A 20,074-nucleotide genomic window follows, 5' to 3' on the forward strand; every position below is an offset into this window, starting at 1 on the left:
CAGCCCTAGAAAAGTGCTTAGTGAACCTAACTCTTTAGTCTTCATGGTAGTGATGAGTGCTGATTAGAATCTCGTTGTCCTTTTGCCTGGAATTCCTTTTTCTTCCACAGTTATGGTTATTTTTTAGTTCCCCTATTTTAGTCTCTTGTAGTCCCTAAATTGTAGGACACAAATACTAAAAGATAGATTATGTCTATTTTTGTTCTTGTGTTTGATAATTTAGAAACTAAAGGAAATTAATATGGAGGGACTAAAAATTAGTCATAGAAACTAAACACCCCTTAAATTGTCCAGGAATCTAGATTTTTCGAAAAAAATCTTTTTAGGACTAGTTTGAGTTTAACAACTCTATTTACTAAAGAGAAAATAAACTATTTTTTTAGAAAAATAAAAATTCTAAAGAAAAATGATGTTACTTATAAAAAAATCATCCCAAAAAAGCCCACAACCTCCGCAAACGCAACTTCTCCCTGTTCTCCGCTTCTCCCCGAGTACATGCAATTGCAGTTGCCACCACTCACTGCCGCTGGGCCCAATATATGCCGTACTGGGAGGGACCACACGTCAGGGACAAGTTCAACGCTGGCCTTTACCTTTCGCCCCCAACGGCTGCTGCCTGCTGCCGCTTTGTAAAAGCGACGTGGTACCTCTCGCTCTCTTGTACGGGTTGCTGCTTGCTGGCTGCCTTCGCTCGCTTCGCTTCCAGGCTTCCACAGTCCACACCACCACCCCACTCCGCCCAGCTCCCTCGAGCGCGCAGCGCGGCGGTGGCGATGCCGAGCTCCCGGCGGACTACAGGCCGCGGCGGTGCAGGCGCAGGCGCAGGCGGCGCGGGGGCGGGTGATGCAGGAGGCGGCGACGGCGACCGAGTGCCGCGGTTCATGGGCAACAACCGCGACCACAACCCGCGGGAGCTGCGCTCCTGGGCGCGCCGCACGGGGTTCCACCCCTCGGCTTTCTTCTCGGGGGAGTCCAACTCCTCCTTCGCCTCCTCCGCCGCGCCGCAGCCACCGCCGCCGCCTCCCCCGGCCTCCTCGCGTCGCCCGCCGCGCCCGCCGCCGGAGCGGGACCCCGATCCGGACGCGGAGGATGACCTCGATCCCGCGCCCGGCCGCGGACGCGGCAGACGCCCGCGTCGACGCATCGACCTCCGCGGCGAGCTCCAGATCCCGCCGGGCTTCGGCCGCGAGGAGGCGGTGCCGGGGTCGGCGGAGCCGGACGCGCGGAGGGGAGGCGCGCGCGGGGACGCCACCCGGAGGAACGGCGGCGTCGAGAGAGGCCAGGCGCCGGCCAATGCCGGCCGGAACGGCAACGGAGCGCTCGCGGACGCGGACGCGAGGAAGAAGGCCGAGGACGCAGAGGCGAAGCGGAAGGCGGAGGAGGCCGAGGCGAGGAGGAAGAAGGAGGACGAGGAGAGGGATGCCGAGCTGGCTGCGTACTACCAGGAGCAGTGGGCGAATGAGGATGAAGGAGCTGCGGGCGCTGCCGCCGCCGCTGCTGAGACGGCCCCGCTGTATGAGGCGTCGGGACTCCGGTGTGGTGTAACCGAGAACCCCGGATGGGGTGAGTTCGCTGCTCTCAACTTTGTGTTGCTTCATATAATGGCGAATTGCAGCCTGCATTTTGCGCACCAGATGTTTTCTTGGTCGAGTCTTGATGATACTGATGTTCTAGGAATAATCAATAGCCCTCCTGATAGTGATAGTCGACATACTTATACTTCAGTTAGTGTCCAATTATTTGCTACTCGTCGAAGTCAGTTTTTGTCAAATAATTGTCAATGTCGCTGGTTTCCACTGGTGCTGAGTAATGAAAAAAGGGCTCAAAATGGAACGAGGTCTGTAGTGTGAGTTGACTAAACCGGTTTTTTTCTTAAAGCAATAGTAGTTGAAAAGCATTTCTGAGTATAAGAAATTTGGAAAATCAATAATTTTAGATGTGTATTCTGCAGTTTGGCTATGCGTAACATATCCATTCTTCATCTTTCAGATAGTATCACGGATGCATTGCCATATATTGGCACTCACTGCGCTAATACTACTTGAATTGTTGAAATGGCTGTAGGTATGTTGAAACATCGGAAGGTGACCAACAATTTTATCCATCTGTTGATGTCCCCTAGATACCAAGTCTAGTGAACAATCTCCCATCTTGGTGTTATCGTTAGCAATGTTAACAAGATTTATATCTCTTATTCTCGTAGCATAATATGTCATCTTTTGAGTCCTAGTAGAAAATATAAAAGAACTAAGCTGGAGGTGTGGAGTCCTTTTAGCTGTCTCCCATCCCTGCCTGATTTAAGTTCAGGGTCTAGGATTTAAAAAACACATTTTAGGTTTTCTGATAACTTCACATCACTTATTTTGGCAAAGGATGAAATAGACCATCACACTTTTGTAAGAGCAGCGTGTGTTAGATTATTTGTTAATGTAGTGGTTGAGAGAATCCAAGATTGGTTGAAAGGCTTCCGGTCTAGAATTTAAAAACACATCTTAGGTTTTCTGATAACATCCCTGCCTGGTTTTAAGTTCAGGGTCTAGGCTTTAAAAACACATTTTAGGTTTTGTGATAACTTCACATCATTTTATTTTGGCAAAGGATGAATAGACCATCACACTTTTGTGTGTTAGATCATTTGTTAATGTAGTGGTTGAGAGAATCTAAGATAGGTAGAAAGGCTTCCATAATTTATGAGAGAAAGGGCAGACGGCAGACCTAGTACCAGAGGCTCCCACATGAGTGTGGTTTGGAAAAGGGATAAACCGATGCAATCCTTCCCCTGCAAATACGGAGAGACGTTGCTTCAAACCCGCGACTTGGTGACTCAGTGAGACAACTCTTACCGCTGCACCAGGCTTGCCCTTCTGTTTCTATAATTTATCAATTAAAGGAAAATAGTTAACCCTATTTGATCTGTGTTTTTTCCCTGTTTGATAAATTTTGATGTGAATACAGTTATAAATGTGGTAATAACTATTGACATAATTTCCTTTTTCCAATTGCAGCACCCCTCATATTTTATGGCATACAACATTACCTGTCAATAGCTGGTTCGCTTGTCTTTGTTCCTTTGATACTGGTACCTACAATGGGTGGCTCTGATGTATGAAGCTTTCCTTCCTTTCTTAATTGCACTTTCTTACATTGAAACCCACCTTCAAATAATAAATTTATTTAATTTGGCAGGAGGATACTGCAACAGTCATCTCCACCATGTTATTAATCTCTGGTCTTACTACAATACTACATACTTTTTTGGGTTCTCGGCTTCCACTGATTCAAGGAAGCTCCTTTGTATATTTGGCTCCAGCGTTGGTAATTGCGAACTCAGAGGAGTTCAGAAATCTTAGTGACAATGTACGATTCAATCCTAGAGCCCCTTTTACTTTACCTGCACCTTTTGTCCCTCCATCCCAAAATAAGTGTTGTTCTCGCTTCTCAAGGTGTCAAATGCTTTTAACTTTGACCAAATTAATATACAATAAAATATTGATATTTATGGAATATAATTAGTTTCATTAGATAGATCATGGAATCTATTTTTATAATAAACTTATTTGAAGATACAAATGTTGTTAATATTTTCTACAAATCTAGTCAAACCTGAGAAAGTTTGACCGGCATGAATACCATAGTGACACTTGCTTTGAAAACGGAGTATGGGGTTTCTGAGAAATTCAAATGAGGTGACATCATGTAGTATGTCAAGCTCAACTTATCACTGGGTCTAAACGCCAGTGCATTTAGGATCCAAATTGGGGCTGTTTGGGAAGGGGAGATTCATTGCAACTAAATCGCTAGGAGGATCCCTGGGGCAATCTCTTCTTTTCGTGTACCAGGTGTTCAGATAATGGCGCAGAATGCAGACAATATATCTTAAGATATTTTGGTGTCTGGCCTTAGAAGTTGATAGTAATTGCTTATAAACTTTGCAAATTGACATGATAGCTCCGAAGGAAGTAAACAAAAGAGGTTTTTTACAAGGTATATGTGCTGTGGGCTAAATTAGTAAATTTTGACTCCTATTCCTTTTTTTGTACCCATGAATGGAGTCAATTGGCGGCTAAATTTGCCTTTCCTTTTCTATCGCCGGGGTGACACTCACCTCATGTGTATCCCGACCACCAAATGTGAAGCAATGTCTCTCAAAGTAGGGCAGCAGTTTAGTGTTCATGCTTCCTGAACTGTTCCCATCTTTACTCCCTATTGGCCCTGGCTCTATTGGTAAGGTTGTCTCCAGCAGCTTACCCATCCTATCTCCCATTCCATCCCATATTTTAAACTTCACTAAACAATGTTTTATGCGACCATATGCATAATTTGCTAGAGACAACCTAAGGACACAAAGGAGATCTGCTTTGACCTACACAGCGGCCAACCTCTTTCTGTAATGATGTGCTGATATTGAACCAATTCCTGTTTATATTTCCAGAGGTTATGTTGTGAAATGGCCTGAGCTTGCATTGAACTATGCTTTTAACATTCATCACTAGGTCAAACCTATCATCAGGATTTAGCTTTGTAGGTTGGGGGAAAGATTTTCACTTTTTTTAGTATAAACGGGCCTCAAGTCAATTTAAATGTGTTTTATATCATATGCAGAAATTCAAGCACATAATGAGAGAACTACAGGGGGCTATACTTGTTGGTTCAGTATTTCAGATAATATTAGGATACACTGGCCTTATGTCACTGTTTCTGAGGTATGTCTAGAAACACACATGATTAACTCTACAATCTAGAATAAACCTCACAAAAATGGAATATGTTTAATGCCTAACTATGGATTTACAGGTTAATAAATCCAGTAGTGGTGGCACCGACTATTGCTGCAGTGGGTTTGGCATTTTTTAGTTATGGTTTTCCTCAGGCTGGCAGCTGTGTAGAAATCAGCATGCCGCTCATTCTGTTGGTTCTTCTGTGCACTCTGGTATATCCTTTTAACTTCCTTTTGATGAATAAAACTTAATCATATCTTGCCATTTGTTTCCTTGCCTGTTTTTTCTTATTACCTTGTTATGGGCCTTAAGCCCATTAGCTAGGGCATTATGGTTAGGTTAGACACGTCCACTGTTCACGCGCGGTTACTGTAGCTTTTAAACAGTGTCGGCCAGATAGGGTTTGTTATGTTGCTTAGCTTTTAAGTTAGGGTTACTCTATATAAGGAGGGGCAGGGTGTTAGTTGAGATGAGCAAGAAGAATAGATCTGGTTTACTCCTAGGGCCTCCTACGGGAGGGCTGAGTACCGGGACTATCTTGCGAGTGCACCACAGTTCACAACAAATTGGTACCGGAGCCACTACGCGCGCATCGCCACCATGGCCAGCGCTCACGACGATCTTGTGACCTACTCCGCCAAGATGGACCTCATCCTCGCGCAACTCGCCACCATCAATGCCCGTTTGGATTCCCACGACGCTCGTCTAGCCAAGCTCGAGCAGGCGTGGGTCAGCCCCTCTGCTTCTACCGCGGGCTGTTTGGGCGCGAGCGAGGGCGGCCTGGGCGCGGGCGGAGGCGGCCGGGTCGAGGACGATGGGCTGCAACCCGACACACCCAGGGAGGAGGTGGAGGCGGCGTTCTACGTTGTGGTGGCCGTGCCACTGCTGCAGCCCGCCTTCGTGCTCGTGGAGGTCCAGGCGTGGGCCGACTGTGCGCGGATCTGCTCGCCCAATCTGCAACAATCGGGACCATGGTGGCCCAACCTGTAGAGGTGCTGCTGCGGGATAACCCTCCACGCCACAGCTACCAATCCTCCGCGTCGTGGCCATCAATCTTCTGCACCACAGACAACCATCTGCTGCGTCGTCGCAGCTGTGGTCGACGTCGGCCACCTTGGCCCCCGCCGCGGCGTGGTCACCTGAGCTACAACACCGGAGGGTGCCACCGACCTTTGCCAGGCGCAGGGAGCCCTCTGCGCCACCGCAGCCACGTCCTTCATTGGTCGAGCTGGCCGCCGACGCGTCCTCTTCGGTAGATCCGACCAATTTTTTTCTAGGTGAATAAAAGACTAAGTCGAGATGTAAAAGACTTAGTATTGAGTCATTAAGTGCTAGTTTTGTATGAGTCAATTCTTCTTGACTACAGCTCGCGGACGAACTGTTTTTAAGGAGGGATGGAATGTTATGGGCCTTAAGCCCATTAGCTAGGGCATTATGGTTAGGTTAGACGTGGCCACTGTTCACGCGCGGTTACTGTAGCGCGTGAACAGTGCCGGCCAGATAGGGTTTGTTATGTTGCTTAGCTTTTAAGTTAGGGTTACGTCTCTATATAAGGAGGGGCGCAGGGTGTTAGTTGAGATAAGCAAGAAGAATAGATCTGGTTTACTCCTAGGGCCTCCTACGGGAGGGCTGAGTACCGGGACTATCTTACGAGTGCATCACAGTTCACAACATACCTGTTTGTATTTTAATCATTTTCACTGGCATGTTTTTCCCTTTGACTTGTATTGCTCCATGTCTAACTGATTAATGTACTTATCCATTTCAGTACTTGAGAAAAATATCCCTGTTTGGCAACCATATCTTCCTTGTCTATGCGGTACTTTTCTGATCCCTTCTCCCTTTACACCCTTTGTGCGGGTAGTTGGTTGTGTGCTGACCACACTGGGATGTATTGGCAGGTGCCCCTCAGTGTTGCAATTGTATGGGCATATTCATTCTTCCTAACTGCGGGTGGAGCATATAACTTCAAAGGTTGCAGCTCAAATATACCCAGTTCAAACATATTACTGGATTCATGCAGAAGGCATTTAGAAACCATGAGACGCTGCCGTACTGATGTTTCTAGTGCATGGAGAACTGCTGCCTGGGTGAGGATTCCCTATCCGTTCCAATGGGGCCCACCAACATTTCATTCTAAGACGGGTATCATCATGATAATAGTGTCGCTGGTTGCTTCAGTTGATTCGGTGAGTAGCCCCTATCTGCAGAACAGCCACTCATCAGCAACTGTACAAAAAAAAAAACCTTAAGATGCTTGATGGCTAGCATGCATTGACATGCCGGTGCATATGCAGCTTTCATCGTACCATGCTGCATCGCTGCTGGTAAATTTAAGTCCACCAACACGCGGAGTTGTCAGCAGAGCGATTGGGCTTGAAGGGATTTCAAGTTTTATTGCTGGAGTGTGGGGTACAGGTACAGGATCGATAACATTAACAGAGAACATACACACCCTTGAAACGACCAAAATGGCCAGCAGAAGGGCATTGCAGCTTGGGGCAGCCGTTTTAGTCGTCTGCTCCTTCTTTGGTATGATCCGACACTTCTATATTGCAGTTATATCTCATCATATTTTTTATTAAATGCGAACTTCCTAAAGCTGAGTTCAATGGCTGTAGGTAAAATCGGAGCTCTCCTAGCCTCTATACCTCTTGCATTGGCCGCCTCTGTTCTGTGCTTCACCTGGGCGCTAATCGTTGCACTTGGCTTGTCTACGTTGCGATACACCCAAGCAGCAAGCTCCAGAAACTTGATAATAGTTGGATTTACCCTATTCATCTCCCTGTCAATCCCTGCATACTTTCAGCAGTACGAACCCAGCTCCAATCTTATCTTGCCAAGCTATCTTCTCCCTTATGCTGCAGCGTCAAGTGGACCAGTTCGCACAGCCAGCAGTGGGGTGAGCTCTCACCCGTGCAGCTAGAATATCTTTCCATAAATCAAACTACTAACAGTCTAAATTGTGATGCAGTTGAATTATGCAGTGAATGCGCTCCTATCCATCAACGTTGTGGTGGCTCTCCTTGTCGCGTTGATCCTTGACAACACTGTGCCAGGCAGCCGACAAGAGCGCGGTGTGTACGTTTGGACAGATCCCAAATCTCTCGAGGTGGATCCTGCTACCTTGGAACCCTACCGATTGCCGGAAAAGATTTCGTGCTGGTTCAGGTGGGCAAAGTGTGTCGGCATGTAAAGGTTCTCAAAGTCAGGGGCCGCGATGAAAATATTCTATTTATTCCATTGGTACCTTGTTACTGTAGGATTTACTATATGAGAATATATAATATATATAGATACAGATGCTACATAGTTAGGGGCCTCTCTTGCTGCTGTTAGGTTAGGATAAGCACATGTAAAGTTTTGGTCATGTTAGAGGGGACACGTTCTATGAGCTATGCTATGTAAGTTTGTAGAAATGCTACGTTCAAATGACCAGTCACCGAGTTTAACCGTTACACACGTCCGTGTTGACGCTTTTATGCCTTGTTTAGATACCGCGTATTCACCTGCCATGATTTAGATTCATGTATAGAGAACCTTAGAGTTAGTTTGGTTTCTAGTAACTAATTTTTAATCACTCAATTTTATTTCATTTTAGTATTTAAATTGTTAAATATATAAATCCTATTTTAGTTTCTGTATTTAACAATTTGGATACTAAAATGTAATAAAATGAAAGTGACTAAAAATTAGTCTCTAGAAACCAAACACTAGATGTACAGCTTTTCTAGCTATACTTTTTTATATAATTAGATACATAAATAAATGCCTTATTTAGTAGTTAATAAGAATAGTGTTCTTCCTTGTTTTCAGCATTTAAAAGGTACTCTATTAAAAGGCTGTCTTAACAAATGACTTAACATCTTAGGGTGATGATCACTCGTTTTTAAAATGACTTAAAAAAATTAAATTGACTTAGCAAATTTAAGTTACTCTGCTCTTTGTAAGACAATTTTAAAGTTATTTTAGTTTGACTGATCATCACCCAGTTGAATAACACATATTCAAAATTAATATACATATATCTTTCTCTTTCATAGCAAAAAGTACGAGAAATTTTAGTTTCTGATAACATATTCTTATCATCGCATGCTATCAAGGATACCATCCAATTAGCGCAAGAAAAAAATGAATCTTCTATTTTTAAACTGTGTTGGGAACAATGACGGGACTTATAATTTCGAACATAGAAAGTATAGCAAGTAAATTAAACATAACGAACAAATTAAACGTAATGAATATATTCGCTCGTCTCCAGGCACACATTTTTGTGCAGTTCAAAGATTACACACGACTAGCTAGGATACAATCTAAGGATACAAGAATAGTTCGACGACACGTCTCAACAATATGGTGCGCTGTGCGGAGGTTAGGTTCAGTTATTCGTCGGGGCTGACTTGTTGTACGAGCATCCTTTCCTGTTGCACACCGAACGAAACGGGTAGTTCAGGTTATTGCACTCTGGACAGGTCCAGCTTCCTTCAGGGGCTTCCTTATTGTCCTTCCTAGATGAGCTCGTGTTAGCTCCCTACAAGAGTTGATTATATCAAAACAAAAAATTAAAACGAAGCACTTTGCACACAACATTTTTTTTTTCAAACATCTTGCTAATTGTGCATCGTCATTTCATCAAGAAACCTTTGTCCATAAAGGTTGGTGCACTCTATTTATACTGTGCCATATACAAAAATACCGAAAGGAAACACAGAGAACCATCTTATAATATAAACATATTAAAAGGTCTGTCGTAATGTCGTTCACAAAATAATACTCTCTCTGTCCCAAAATATTTTTTTTACCTTTTTAGTTGATTCATACAATAATTAATGTATTTGTTTTATATATATGTCTAGATTCATCATCATCCATTTGAACATAGACATAAAAATCAAGAGCTAAAACGACTAATATTTTGGGACGTAGTATTGCTGTATTGACAGCAGTCCAAGAGAGGGGTAATCATGCTTACAGGAGTTGGCCTCGGAGCTCCACATTTCTTCATGTTGCAAGTGTTTCTGAAGGAAAAGTTAATGTTGTCGCATTTGGGACAGGTCCAGTCACCCTCAGAAAGTCCATCAGGGCCTACATATAAGAATTTGCATAACAGCTGAGAAATCGGAAATGGGAACAAGAAAACTGGAAAAGGAAGAAGTGAACTGCAACAACTAAATGATAAGCATGGTCTACCACAAAAGAACAGGCTGATCAACTTTATTTAATTGATGCAATTCTCAACATAGTGGCATGTGTACTGAACCAATTAACTACTAAACCTACTTCTGGGCTTGAAGGATACCCAAAGGCTGCCAATTAAACGATATGCTTCAGTTTCACCAAACTGTTAAACTATCATCCACTCTCATTAGCCGACAATGTAAGTATAAATGTATAATCATACGATCCATAAATATGCCAAGAAATGCTGCCAGTTCTAGACTGAACTAATCCAATGATATAAAAGATACAAACTTAGCCCCCCCCCCTTTGGGATGCAGGAATTTCAGAGGAATCATACAAGAATTTAACAGAAATCAGTTCATCTTCGCAGGAAAAACACAGGAAGCAGGAAAACTTCCCGCATTCCATAGGGGGCTAACATTTTTAAGACAGTTAACTATCATACCATGAGTTCATAAAAATTAATTGTTATATATCATAGCTGAACATAGAAAATCACTAATTAATAAATCCCATTAAACTGCAATGAGCCTGGAGAAACAAAATACATGCAATCAAAAGTATAATGATGTGAAAAGAAGATAAACTTACCTCCACGGCGCTTTCGTGAAGCAATGTTGTCATTGTTTTCAGCTATTGCTCCACCAGACCATGGGCTAGAAACCTATTTCAGACATAAAACATGACCACAATCCCCACAATAAAAAGGCCAATAGACGTTTATGGTTTTACTGAAGACAAACCGGCATTGGAGAACCTCTAAACCCATAGCTATATCGGCCTAGCTCAGGTCCTGGGCCATATCCCATACCTGCAACAATTACCAAAAAAAAGGCAATCAAGAAAATGTTGAATAACTGCAACTATCAAGTGTGTAAGAAACACAGACCACTCATTGGCCCAGGTTGACCATATGACGAGAAAAGGCCATATGAACCAGGAGCTCCTACTGGTGGACCATAACCATATCGCATCCCAAGGTGTGGATATGGACCACCATAGCTACCAGATCCAAGTGAAATTGGAGATGGAGCGCCACCACCTCCTCCGTAAAACAGAGGTAGTCGGTCATATCCAGGAGCAGGAGGTGCTGGCATCATTCTCTGTAAAAGAAATAGAAGTTAATAAAAAGACATCTCAAAGAGTTGAATAGTTGATAACCTAGACATGATGCATAAACATATTCCCTTTCATGGAGACTTTTGCGATTATGAAACGCCGCGGATGTGGCTTCGACGAAACGGAGGCGTTGGCGAGGGTTTCGACGATATGAAAAACCAGGGGACAGACTCCACTCTGAAATGGACATGACGCTACCATTACCAAGTAAGGACGACGATTCTCACGCTGATACTTACGCCGTCACGCAGCCGTTACCCGCTATCGGTACAAGTTCTCCACCGAACCCTAGCCGCCAAGAGACAGCTGCCAAGGACCCTAGCCGTTCTCTCCAGTTTCCCTGGTACGCCACTCCCTTTCCTTTAGCTCCCTTCCTCAACCGAACCCTAGCCGCCGCACCCATGGATCGAAATGCTCCTGTCGTCGTTGTGGCAGATGCTGTTGATGCTGCTCGTGCTGCGGCTGTTGCAGCTGCGGAGGCTAGATGTGCTGCGTTGGTGGCTGAGAAGGAGGCACGAGCGGCGGTGCAATCTGCCAGTAATGCCGCCGACAAGGTTAAACTTGTCGTCGAAGCTGTGAAGTATCGAAGCTTTGTTGAAGATAACTCCAAGGTGACTGATTTTGTTTCTCTCTTCGTTTGCCGCATTTTTAATATGGTTCAGGGCTGTTGTTCATTCGAATTAGGGTTAGTTCTTCACAAACATGGGAACTTAGTCGTCCACCTGATCACCAAATAGTTTATTTGTACAGGAACATGTTGATTTGAAGTATCACGTTAGCGTCAAGAACTCACTGCGATATGTCATTCAAGAGATGAGGAGGCAATCTTCACTATTACATAACATGAATAGGATGTGTTGTAGTATCCCTGAAGTTGAAGGGGGTAAGGTTGGAAAGCTTGCTGCCCATTTGAATGATATTTGCAAGAACCTCGAGAAGACTTGTATTGTCTGTGAAGATCTGGAGAATAAATCTCCTGGTTGGGACCTTCATCATCCCCCTTCGGATGTTGAAGACGACCCTGACATTTCTGATGTTGAGGACCAAGTGGATGGATATGTGTCAGAAGATCCGGAGCTGTGGGAAATGGTGTTTGAAGACATGAAGTGGGAGGAGAATAAAGTGGTTGTTTCATTGGCCGAGCACTGTCATATTATGGGCTACGACTACGACGAGATATTTGATCGTACTATTTAAGTAGCCAAGATGTTTCTTATGTGGTTGTATCTTTTGTGGTCATGAGATAAACTTGTAACGAGTTTGTGTCATGAGATGAACTAGTTAGCAGTTATGAAGACTTTGGTGATGCCAAGACTACGTACTTGTAACATCTCACTATGTGATGTGGTTGTGTTTATGTAAGACAACTATGTACTTGCTTTATGGTTAATGTAAGACAATTATGTCAAGACTATGTACTTGCTTTATGGAATACTGCGCAAGTTCCCATGTTTTCTGGCTATATTTTCAGGCTATGTTTTCTGCGCAAGTTCCCAGTTATTTTCAGGCTATATTGTGGACAAATAGTTCTTCAGGCTGTATTTTCTCTATTGAAACTGTATTCTGGGAACAAAACTGGGAACCATTTGTCTCCTTCGGTTCCCAGAAAATTCAGATATTATGAAATCCTTGTAGTATATCTTGCAACTCCTTAGCACCCATTTGGGGTTTCTTCATTGGTTGTCGTCGAAGCTGTGAAGTATCGAAGCTTTGTTGAAGATAACTCCAAGGTGACTGATTTTGTTTCTCTCTTCGTTTGCCGCATTTTTAATATGGTTCAGGGCTGCTGTTCATTTTAGGGCTGCTGTTCATTCGAATTAGGGTTAGTTCTTCACAAACATGGGAACTTAGTCGTCCACCTGATCACCAAATAGTTTATTTGTACAGGAACATGTTGATTTGAAGTATCACGTTAGCGTCAAGAACTCACTGCGATATGTCATTCAAGAGATGAGGAGGCAATCTTCACTGTTACATAACATGAATAGGATGTGTTGTAGTATCCCTAAAGTTGAAGGGGGTAAGGTTGGAAAGCTTGCTGCCCATTTGAATGATATTTGCAAGAACCTCGAGAAGACTTGTATTGTCTGTGAAGAAGATCTGGAGAATAAATCTCCTGGTTGGGACCTTCATCATCCCCCTTCGGATGTTGAAGACGACCCTGACATTTCTGATGTTGAGGACCAACTGGATGGATATGTGTCAGAAGATCCGGACCTGTGGGAAATGGTGTTTGAAGACATGAAGTGGGAGGAGAATAAAGTGGTTGTTTCATTGGCCGAGCACTGTCATATTATGGGCTACGACTACGACGAGATATTTGATCGTACTATTTAAGTAGCCAAGATGTTTCTTATGTGGTTGTATCTTTTGTGGTCATGAGATAAACTTGTAACGAGTTTGTGTCATGAGATGAACTAGTTAGCAGTTATGAAGACTTTGGTGATGCCAAGACTACGTACTTGTAACATCTCACTATGTGATGTGGTTGTGTTTATGTAAGACAACTATGTACTTGCTTTATGGTTAATGTAAGACAATTATGTCAAGACTATGTACTTGCTTTATGGAATACTGCGCAAGTTCCCATGTTTTCTGGCTATATTTTCAGGCTATGTTTTCTGCGCAAGTTCCCAGTTATTTTCAGGCTATATTGTGGACAAATAGTTCTTCAGGCTATATTTTCTCTATTGAAACTGTATTCTGGGAACAAAACTGGGAACCATTTGTCTCCTTCGGTTCCCAGAAAATTCAGATATTATGAAATCCTTGTAGTATATCTTGCAACTCCTTAGCACCCATTTGGGGTTTCTTCATTGGTTGCCGTCGAAGCTGTGAAGTATCGAAGCTTTGTTGAAGATAACTCCAAGGTGACTGATTTTGTTTCTCTCTTCGTTTGCCGCATTTTTAATATGGTTCAGGGCTGCTGTTCATTTTAGGGCTGCTGTTCATTCGAATTAGGGTTAGTTCTTCACAAACATGGGAACTTAGTCGTCCACCTGATCACCAAATAGTTTATTTGTACAGGAACATGTTGATTTGAAGTATCACGTTAGCGTCAAGAACTCACTGCGATATGTCATTCAAGAGATGAGGAGGCAATCTTCACTGTTACATAAGAATAGGATGTGTTGTAGTATCCCTGAAGTTGAAGGGGATAAGGTTGGAAAGCTTGCTGCCCATTTGAATGATATTTGCAAGAACCTCGAGAAGACTTGTATTGTCTGTGAAGAAGATCTGGAGAATAAATCTCCTGGTTGGGACCTTCATCATCCCCCTTCGGATGTTGAAGACGGCCCTGACATTTCTGATGTTGAGGACCAAGTGGATGGATATGTGTCAGAAGATCCGGAGCTGTGGGAAATGGTGTTTGAAGACATGAAATGGGAGGAGAATAAAGTGGTTGTTTCATTGGCCGAGCACTGTCATATTATGGGCTACGACTACGACGAGATATTTGATCGTACTATTTAAGTAGCCAAGATGTTTCTTATGTGGTTGTATCTTTTGTGGTCATGAGATAAACTTGTAACGAGTTTGTGTCATGAGATGAACTAGTTAGCAGTTATGAAGACTTTGGTGATGCCAAGACTACGTACTTGTAACATCTCACTATGTGATGTGGTTGTGTTTATGTAAGACAACTATGTACTTGCTTTATGGTTAATGTAAGACAATTATGTCAAGACTATGTACTTGCTTTATGGAATACTGCGCAAGTTCCCATGTTTTCTGGCTATATTTTCAGGCTATGTTTTCTGCGCAAGTTCCCAGTTATTTTCAGGCTATATTGTGGACAAATAGTTCTTCAGGCTATATTTTCTCTATTGAAACTGTATTCTGGGAACAAAACTGGGAACCATTTGTCTCCTTCGGTTCCCAGAAAATTCAGATATTATGAAATCCTTGTAGTATATCTTGCAACTCCTTAGCACCCATTTGGGGTTTCTTCATTGGTAGTGGAATAGCGTGAAATGCTACCCATCCACTACTTGGTGTTGTCGTCTTCCTCTTGCCACTAGATGTGCAAGTATGAACGTCATGCAAGACAGCAACCTGCAAATTGTCGTTTCAAGATTTATTAAACAACAAAAAATTGAAAAATTATTGCTAACATAAAAAGGAAAATTACTTACCACGATGGTAGGTAATCCTTTCTTTTCCTCCCGTGCATAGATCCTCCAAGGACAATCACCAGCTTTGCAATAGCCAACATATCGAGTAGTCGAAGTCACATCGATTCCAAGCTCAAACTCATGCTTTATGGCATATTGTCTCATAGCAATTCTAAATTCCTTCATGTTCGGAAACAAACTGGCTGCATTGAGGGATTAATTTTATCATACTTAGCTCTCTTCTCGTCCGGTAGGTAGTCCTCACATGGTTGGTTTGTATTTTGGTCTCCTGAATCAACATGGTCCGATTCATCAAAATTAGTTGTACCACCTCGTAAGGCTTCATCCCTTCTATTTTCCTCTGCCTCGTTCTCTTCAATTAGTCCAAGTTGCGAATACATTTGCGTCTCACTAGGAACATCATGTCTCCCTTCCTCCTCCCACAAACCACTGAGAACCATAGAAGCCCAATCAAACACAGATTCGTCTTCTACATTCACACCCGAAGACAAGCCTATGCCTTCCACTACTACATGATTCAATGTTCAGATTGTATTACAATAATGGTAGCTTGAAGCAAGAACAAATAGACAACTAATGGTAGCTTGAAGCAAGAACAAATAGACAAACCTAGGGGGGACTGCTCGTCGACCTCGACGTCGGTGGCCGCAGCTGATGCATCCATGGAGAAGGCGAAGACGTGCAAGGGCGTGGTGCCGTGGAGATGGGACAGACGAACAAGGGCGTTGCGGCGCCCCGCCCAATGGCCCGTTGCGGTACCAGCAGGGCGTTGGTACGAAGCTTGCGTCCGACGCTGAGGTTCTGCAGATTCCCAACAGCAGGTAAATGGAGAATGAAGAAGAGATCTCGGATAGAAGTAAGAGAGGAGAACAGGGAGGGGAAAACCACTCCTATACCAGGCAAGGAGATCTCCCAGGCAGGAGGCAAGATCCGTAGGAGACGGGAGAAGAAGGAGACGGGAGAAGATCCGTAGAATGGAGAATGAAGGAGACAGGAGAAGACAACGGCGCACGGACGGAGGATGGTTATTCGTTCTCTCAACGGCTAATATCGATTGTCAGTCTATTTCAGAGTGGAGTCTGTCCCCTGGTTTTTCATATCGTCGAAACCCTCGCCAACGCCTCCGTTTCGTCGAAGCCACATCCGCGGCGTTTCATAATCGCAAAAGTCTCCCTTTCATGTGGCTATCATGAATGAAACACATTAATTTTTAAGCAATCAGTATCATAAGCATGCATCATAACCCCTTGACTAGCAGATGATAGCGGGTGCTCATATAACTCACACACACACACACAATATATAATATAAATATAGTATTAATTGTATACATGCCACTCAACTTTTACAAAATTGGACGGCTAGTTCATTTTGATGCCATGGAGTGGCATGAAAATGAACTAGTTTCCAATTTTTCAAAATTTTGAGTGGCATGTTTCCAACTGATCCAAAAACTCTAGAAATTGTAAATGAATGATAAAACTATATGCACGTGTAATCTCCCAGGATGAAAAAGGAAGGGAGAAGAACAAAACAGAGCCCTGGTCCTCTAGTGTTTAACATATATTCCATTTGACACTACAGATCATTAATGACATTACTTAGGAAAAAAATCTATGACAACTTACTGGACTTGGACTCGGTGATGGACGGGGTGCACCACAGGCTCCACGGTTGCAAACATTTCTAAAACTGAAGTTGACATTACCACACTGAGGACAATTCCAGTCCCCCTCCCTTACAGACACTGAAAATAGTAGAACCTTTTCTTAACCAACAAGACTCAAGTAAAACAAGGCATTGTAATTAGTTTCCTTTCCAGAAGGGGTGGGAAAAGAAGATAATGTAATCCATTTAACCCATGGAGTTTCTCCCAACAATGCTAAGCAAACCATGAAAATGACTATCAATGAACACATCCATAGGTAAACCATTAAATTGACTACTCCCTCCATCCTAATATATAAGGCGTAATCACATCTGGTTCAAAGACCAAGTATTGTATTTAATTCTCTCTATCAACACTAGTACTATTGCATCGTTATATGCATGTCTAGAGAGAGCATGCCCACGCAGGTCGAGAAAACCCCCCGAACCCCTGCCCCACCCATACACAACGGCACCGTAGCCCATGTGACAAACGACCGCGATCGGGGCCGGGCCTTAGTCCTGTGCTTTGGCATGGGACAGACGAGGGGATTTTTTTAACCACGGCTTGAAATTCGCTCCCATGGGGAGTCGAAACCAAGATCTGAGTGCTACTCAGACCACCTAACCAACTTAGCTAGAGGCCCTTTTGCATATCATGGGACTAGAATAAAAAGTGGTTGTGCCTTATATATTAGGATGGAGTATCAATAACACATCCATGAACTCTTGGCACAGAAAGCAACCACAGCAAGCTACATTTTATTGTGTCACATAGCCTTACAAACCCATTCTTCCATCATCAGGCGACGGCCTCTCAAACTCCAGCAACTACTTTACACAGGCATACGATTAACCACGAGCCTAATGCACAAGATACTAATCAGAACCAAATTAGATAAAAGGCATGGTAGTATGATACATCCCCTTCTAGAACTAGACTTTGTTCTCCATGAGAACTCTATGCAATACACATATAGGATAGGATAGACTAAAACGGTGACCACGACCCACAGCCATCTAAGTGTTTAAAGCTAACCAAAACAAACCAGAGGAGTGACACATAGTCGAAATTCCCAAACTCCATACAAAAGACTCCTTACAAAAGTCTATGGTGAACCTAGGTCAATTCAAGCGCACATTCTCCTAATTGCATCTATTTGAGCCGCCCGTGTCTCAATTACGGCTCTGTTGGCCTTGCGATTGATCAATCCCTAATTCCCAAACAAAAACGACCAAAATACTGCCCGAGAACATCTCCATGTTGCAACTCGACTAAACCCTAATTCCGGCTTAACAAGCGGGTGAAAAACATATCAGAATGGGAAAGGCCGGGATCTCACCGTCGTTGCGTAACCTTTTCGACAGCGCGCCTCTGTTCTCCAATTGCGTCGCAGCACCGACCTTACCCAGCACAAACAGACAAGAGAGGGAAAAAAAGCGTCAAAACCAAACCCTAGGGCGATGCCAGCGCCCTAATCGATTTGAACCGTAGACAATGCAAAAGAGTACCTTAGCAAAAGCCATCGGTGAGAGGAGACGACGGAACACGCGGCGGCGGCGGCGAGAGAAGGGGAGGGCCGCTGCGCGAGAAATCGAGAGATAGGAGGGCTCGTAAAAGTGCTGATGTGCGGTGGCCGCCCGTGTGCAAGTGGTGCGACTGCGAGTGGGCCTACACTGTGACCCTGTTCATGGTTTGGGGCTGTGGTCCAAAGAGATTTTTTGGGACCGTGGTATCACCAACACTGAGCTTCTGAAAATAGGTATCCCGAACAGCGCAATTAGAATTTTAGTATTATAATCCGTTGAACTTTGGAATTTTGGTATCTAAGTCAGATTTAGCCGGCGCTCAACTCGTTGTTACGGCAGTCCGTTTCTTAGAACGGATCCACGGGCGCTCCTCTCCCCGAGCGCTCCTCCTCTCCTCGACGAGCGCTCCTCCTCGACGGCGCTCCTCTCCTCGACGACGCTGGAGCTCTCTGGCACGGCGCTCCTCTCCCTGTTTTCTGAAGGCGCTCCTCTCCCTGTTCGGCCCTGTCTCCTTCCCTTCCAAGGTATCCTCTTGAGTGCCCCTTTCTCTTCCGTGGCGCCCCTCTCACTCCTGCTCCTCTCCCTGGTGTTCGGCCCTGTAGCCGTCAATCTTGAGCAGGTCGTTGTAGGTTCCTTCCCCGCGGCCATGGAGAAATCTCCAAGATCCATTCCTATCGGATCTGGACCTGCTAGGGCCGACACACGCAAAGATGTCGCAGAAGCTGCAGAAGGGAGTAGGCGCACAGGCATCGTCGACACGAGTAACATTGATTATGGCACTAGTAGATTACGCCCGCGCCATCGATTATGTAGGACACATGGTCCAGTATGTTTTACTGTAAATAACATAATGTGTTATTATAGTAACAGTCAATACTATAATGTGATATTGAATGTCATTATTCATTTGGTTGCAGGCGCAAAGATATAATCGAGTTTGGGATGGTCTTTTAGACGCCATTAGACATATGCAATTATCTGCCGATGAGTTGAGGAAGTTGAGCCGCCACAATCATGTGCCTGAGTATTTGGATATGTTGCACAAAAATTGCTTGGTTAATGCCATGAGTGATGTTACTGAAATTGCAAAAGGTCTAGACATTATGAGCAGGGATTTGGAGGAAGTTCTTATTGGTCCGCAACCTCTACTTGAGGATTACGAAGCCCTTGGAATGTACGATGATTTCAAAACCAATGTTCATTGTGATTGTACTGAGCAGTGTGGTTCAGATGAGGACAACTCTTCTTTTGACTCGGATGAGATCCCTGATCGCCGTATGAAGGGCTCTGTATGAAGTGAGACTATCTGAGCTATTTGTCTATGATAGAGTTGCCTCCTCGACAATAGCCATGTATTAATTTGATGTAGTATTCTATTGCCAATGTATTTTGTGAGACTTGTAATTCATGATGTATTTTTAGTTCAACTTGGTTTCGGCCATGATTGTTTTGGCCATAATGTATCTTCAACTTGTAGTTCATGATGTATCTTCAACTATGTGTGCCCAGTTTAATGAATTCAGCTTATTCCAGCTTGTACATGGATCTAAACATTATTTCAGGTGTCCCGAATATGTCAAGCATCCCTCATTAACAGTCCAAAACCTTAGGCAGCTAACTTCAGAAAACAGGCTACTGAATTTTCAAAAACTTGGCAGCTAACTGAATTCAGTAGCATTTTCAGAAACTTGGCAGCTAACTGAAATCAGTAGCATTTTCAAAAACTTGCTACTTCAGAAAACA

At 43.8% G+C, this 20,074-nt stretch overlaps 4 protein-coding genes and 1 long non-coding RNA gene across 10 annotated transcripts; 3 read left to right on the plus strand and 2 right to left on the minus strand.

Moving 5' to 3' along the window:
• Window positions 1–524: 524 nt before the first annotated feature.
• On the plus strand, window positions 525–8,200 carry LOC100279915 (uncharacterized). Of its 2 annotated transcripts, NM_001152867.1 has the most exon segments (10): window positions 694–1,563; window positions 3,006–3,103; window positions 3,187–3,357; window positions 4,603–4,703; window positions 4,795–4,930; window positions 6,487–6,537; window positions 6,620–6,907; window positions 7,016–7,250; window positions 7,340–7,620; window positions 7,693–8,175. In NM_001152867.1, coding segments are annotated over 10 exon segments (2,373 nt in total). In that variant the 5' UTR covers window positions 694–773; the 3' UTR covers window positions 7,915–8,175.
• A 646-nt stretch (window positions 8,201–8,846) lies between these two features.
• LOC100192683 (uncharacterized) lies at window positions 8,847–18,507 on the minus strand. 2 transcript variants are annotated; one of them, NM_001137888.1, is made up of 8 exons: window positions 18,314–18,434; window positions 18,145–18,205; window positions 16,783–16,901; window positions 10,789–11,002; window positions 10,643–10,710; window positions 10,491–10,563; window positions 9,691–9,803; window positions 8,877–9,249 (listed from the first exon to the last, which is right to left on the minus strand). In NM_001137888.1, the coding sequence occupies exons 1-8, from the start codon at window positions 18,326–18,328 to the stop codon at window positions 9,097–9,099; spliced, it is 816 nt and encodes a 271-aa protein (NP_001131360.1). In that variant the 5' UTR covers window positions 18,329–18,434; the 3' UTR covers window positions 8,877–9,096. The 2 variants fall into 2 exon arrangements, with proteins under 2 accessions (XP_035820396.1, NP_001131360.1); XM_035964503.1 differs by lacking the exon at window positions 16,783–16,901 and having other exon boundaries at window positions 8,847–9,249; window positions 18,314–18,507.
• LOC103647686 (uncharacterized) lies at window positions 11,202–12,835 on the plus strand. Its single transcript, XM_035965461.1, has 2 exons — window positions 11,202–11,618; window positions 12,738–12,835. Exons 1-2 carry the CDS (start codon window positions 11,207–11,209, stop codon window positions 12,815–12,817), a joined length of 492 nt encoding a protein of 163 aa, XP_035821354.1. The 5' UTR covers window positions 11,202–11,206; the 3' UTR covers window positions 12,818–12,835.
• Window positions 13,593–15,713, minus strand: LOC103647685 (uncharacterized). Its single transcript, XR_562963.3, has 2 exons — window positions 15,155–15,713; window positions 13,593–15,074 (listed from the first exon to the last, which is right to left on the minus strand). It is a non-coding gene; the product is annotated as an uncharacterized lncRNA (long non-coding RNA).
• LOC103647684 (uncharacterized) lies at window positions 18,249–19,863 on the plus strand. Of its 4 annotated transcripts, none has more exons than XR_004856412.1 (4): window positions 18,249–18,564; window positions 18,638–18,855; window positions 18,934–19,140; window positions 19,249–19,863. XR_004856412.1 is itself a non-coding variant. In XM_008672194.4 (4 exons), the coding sequence occupies exons 3-4, from the start codon at window positions 18,978–18,980 to the stop codon at window positions 19,624–19,626; spliced, it is 558 nt and encodes a 185-aa protein (XP_008670416.1). In that variant the 5' UTR covers window positions 18,251–18,564; window positions 18,638–18,855; window positions 18,934–18,977; the 3' UTR covers window positions 19,627–19,863. The 4 variants fall into 4 exon arrangements, 2 of the variants coding, with proteins under 2 accessions (XP_008670416.1, XP_008670415.1); XM_008672194.4 differs by having other exon boundaries at window positions 18,251–18,564; window positions 18,934–19,157; XR_562962.4 differs by having other exon boundaries at window positions 18,286–18,564; window positions 18,634–18,855.
• Window positions 19,864–20,074: the final 211 nt, after the last annotated feature.

Source organism: Zea mays, chromosome 2 (genome assembly GCF_902167145.1).
Source record: "Zea mays cultivar B73 chromosome 2, Zm-B73-REFERENCE-NAM-5.0, whole genome shotgun sequence".
Classification (NCBI taxonomy): Eukaryota; Viridiplantae; Streptophyta; class Magnoliopsida; order Poales; family Poaceae; genus Zea; species Zea mays.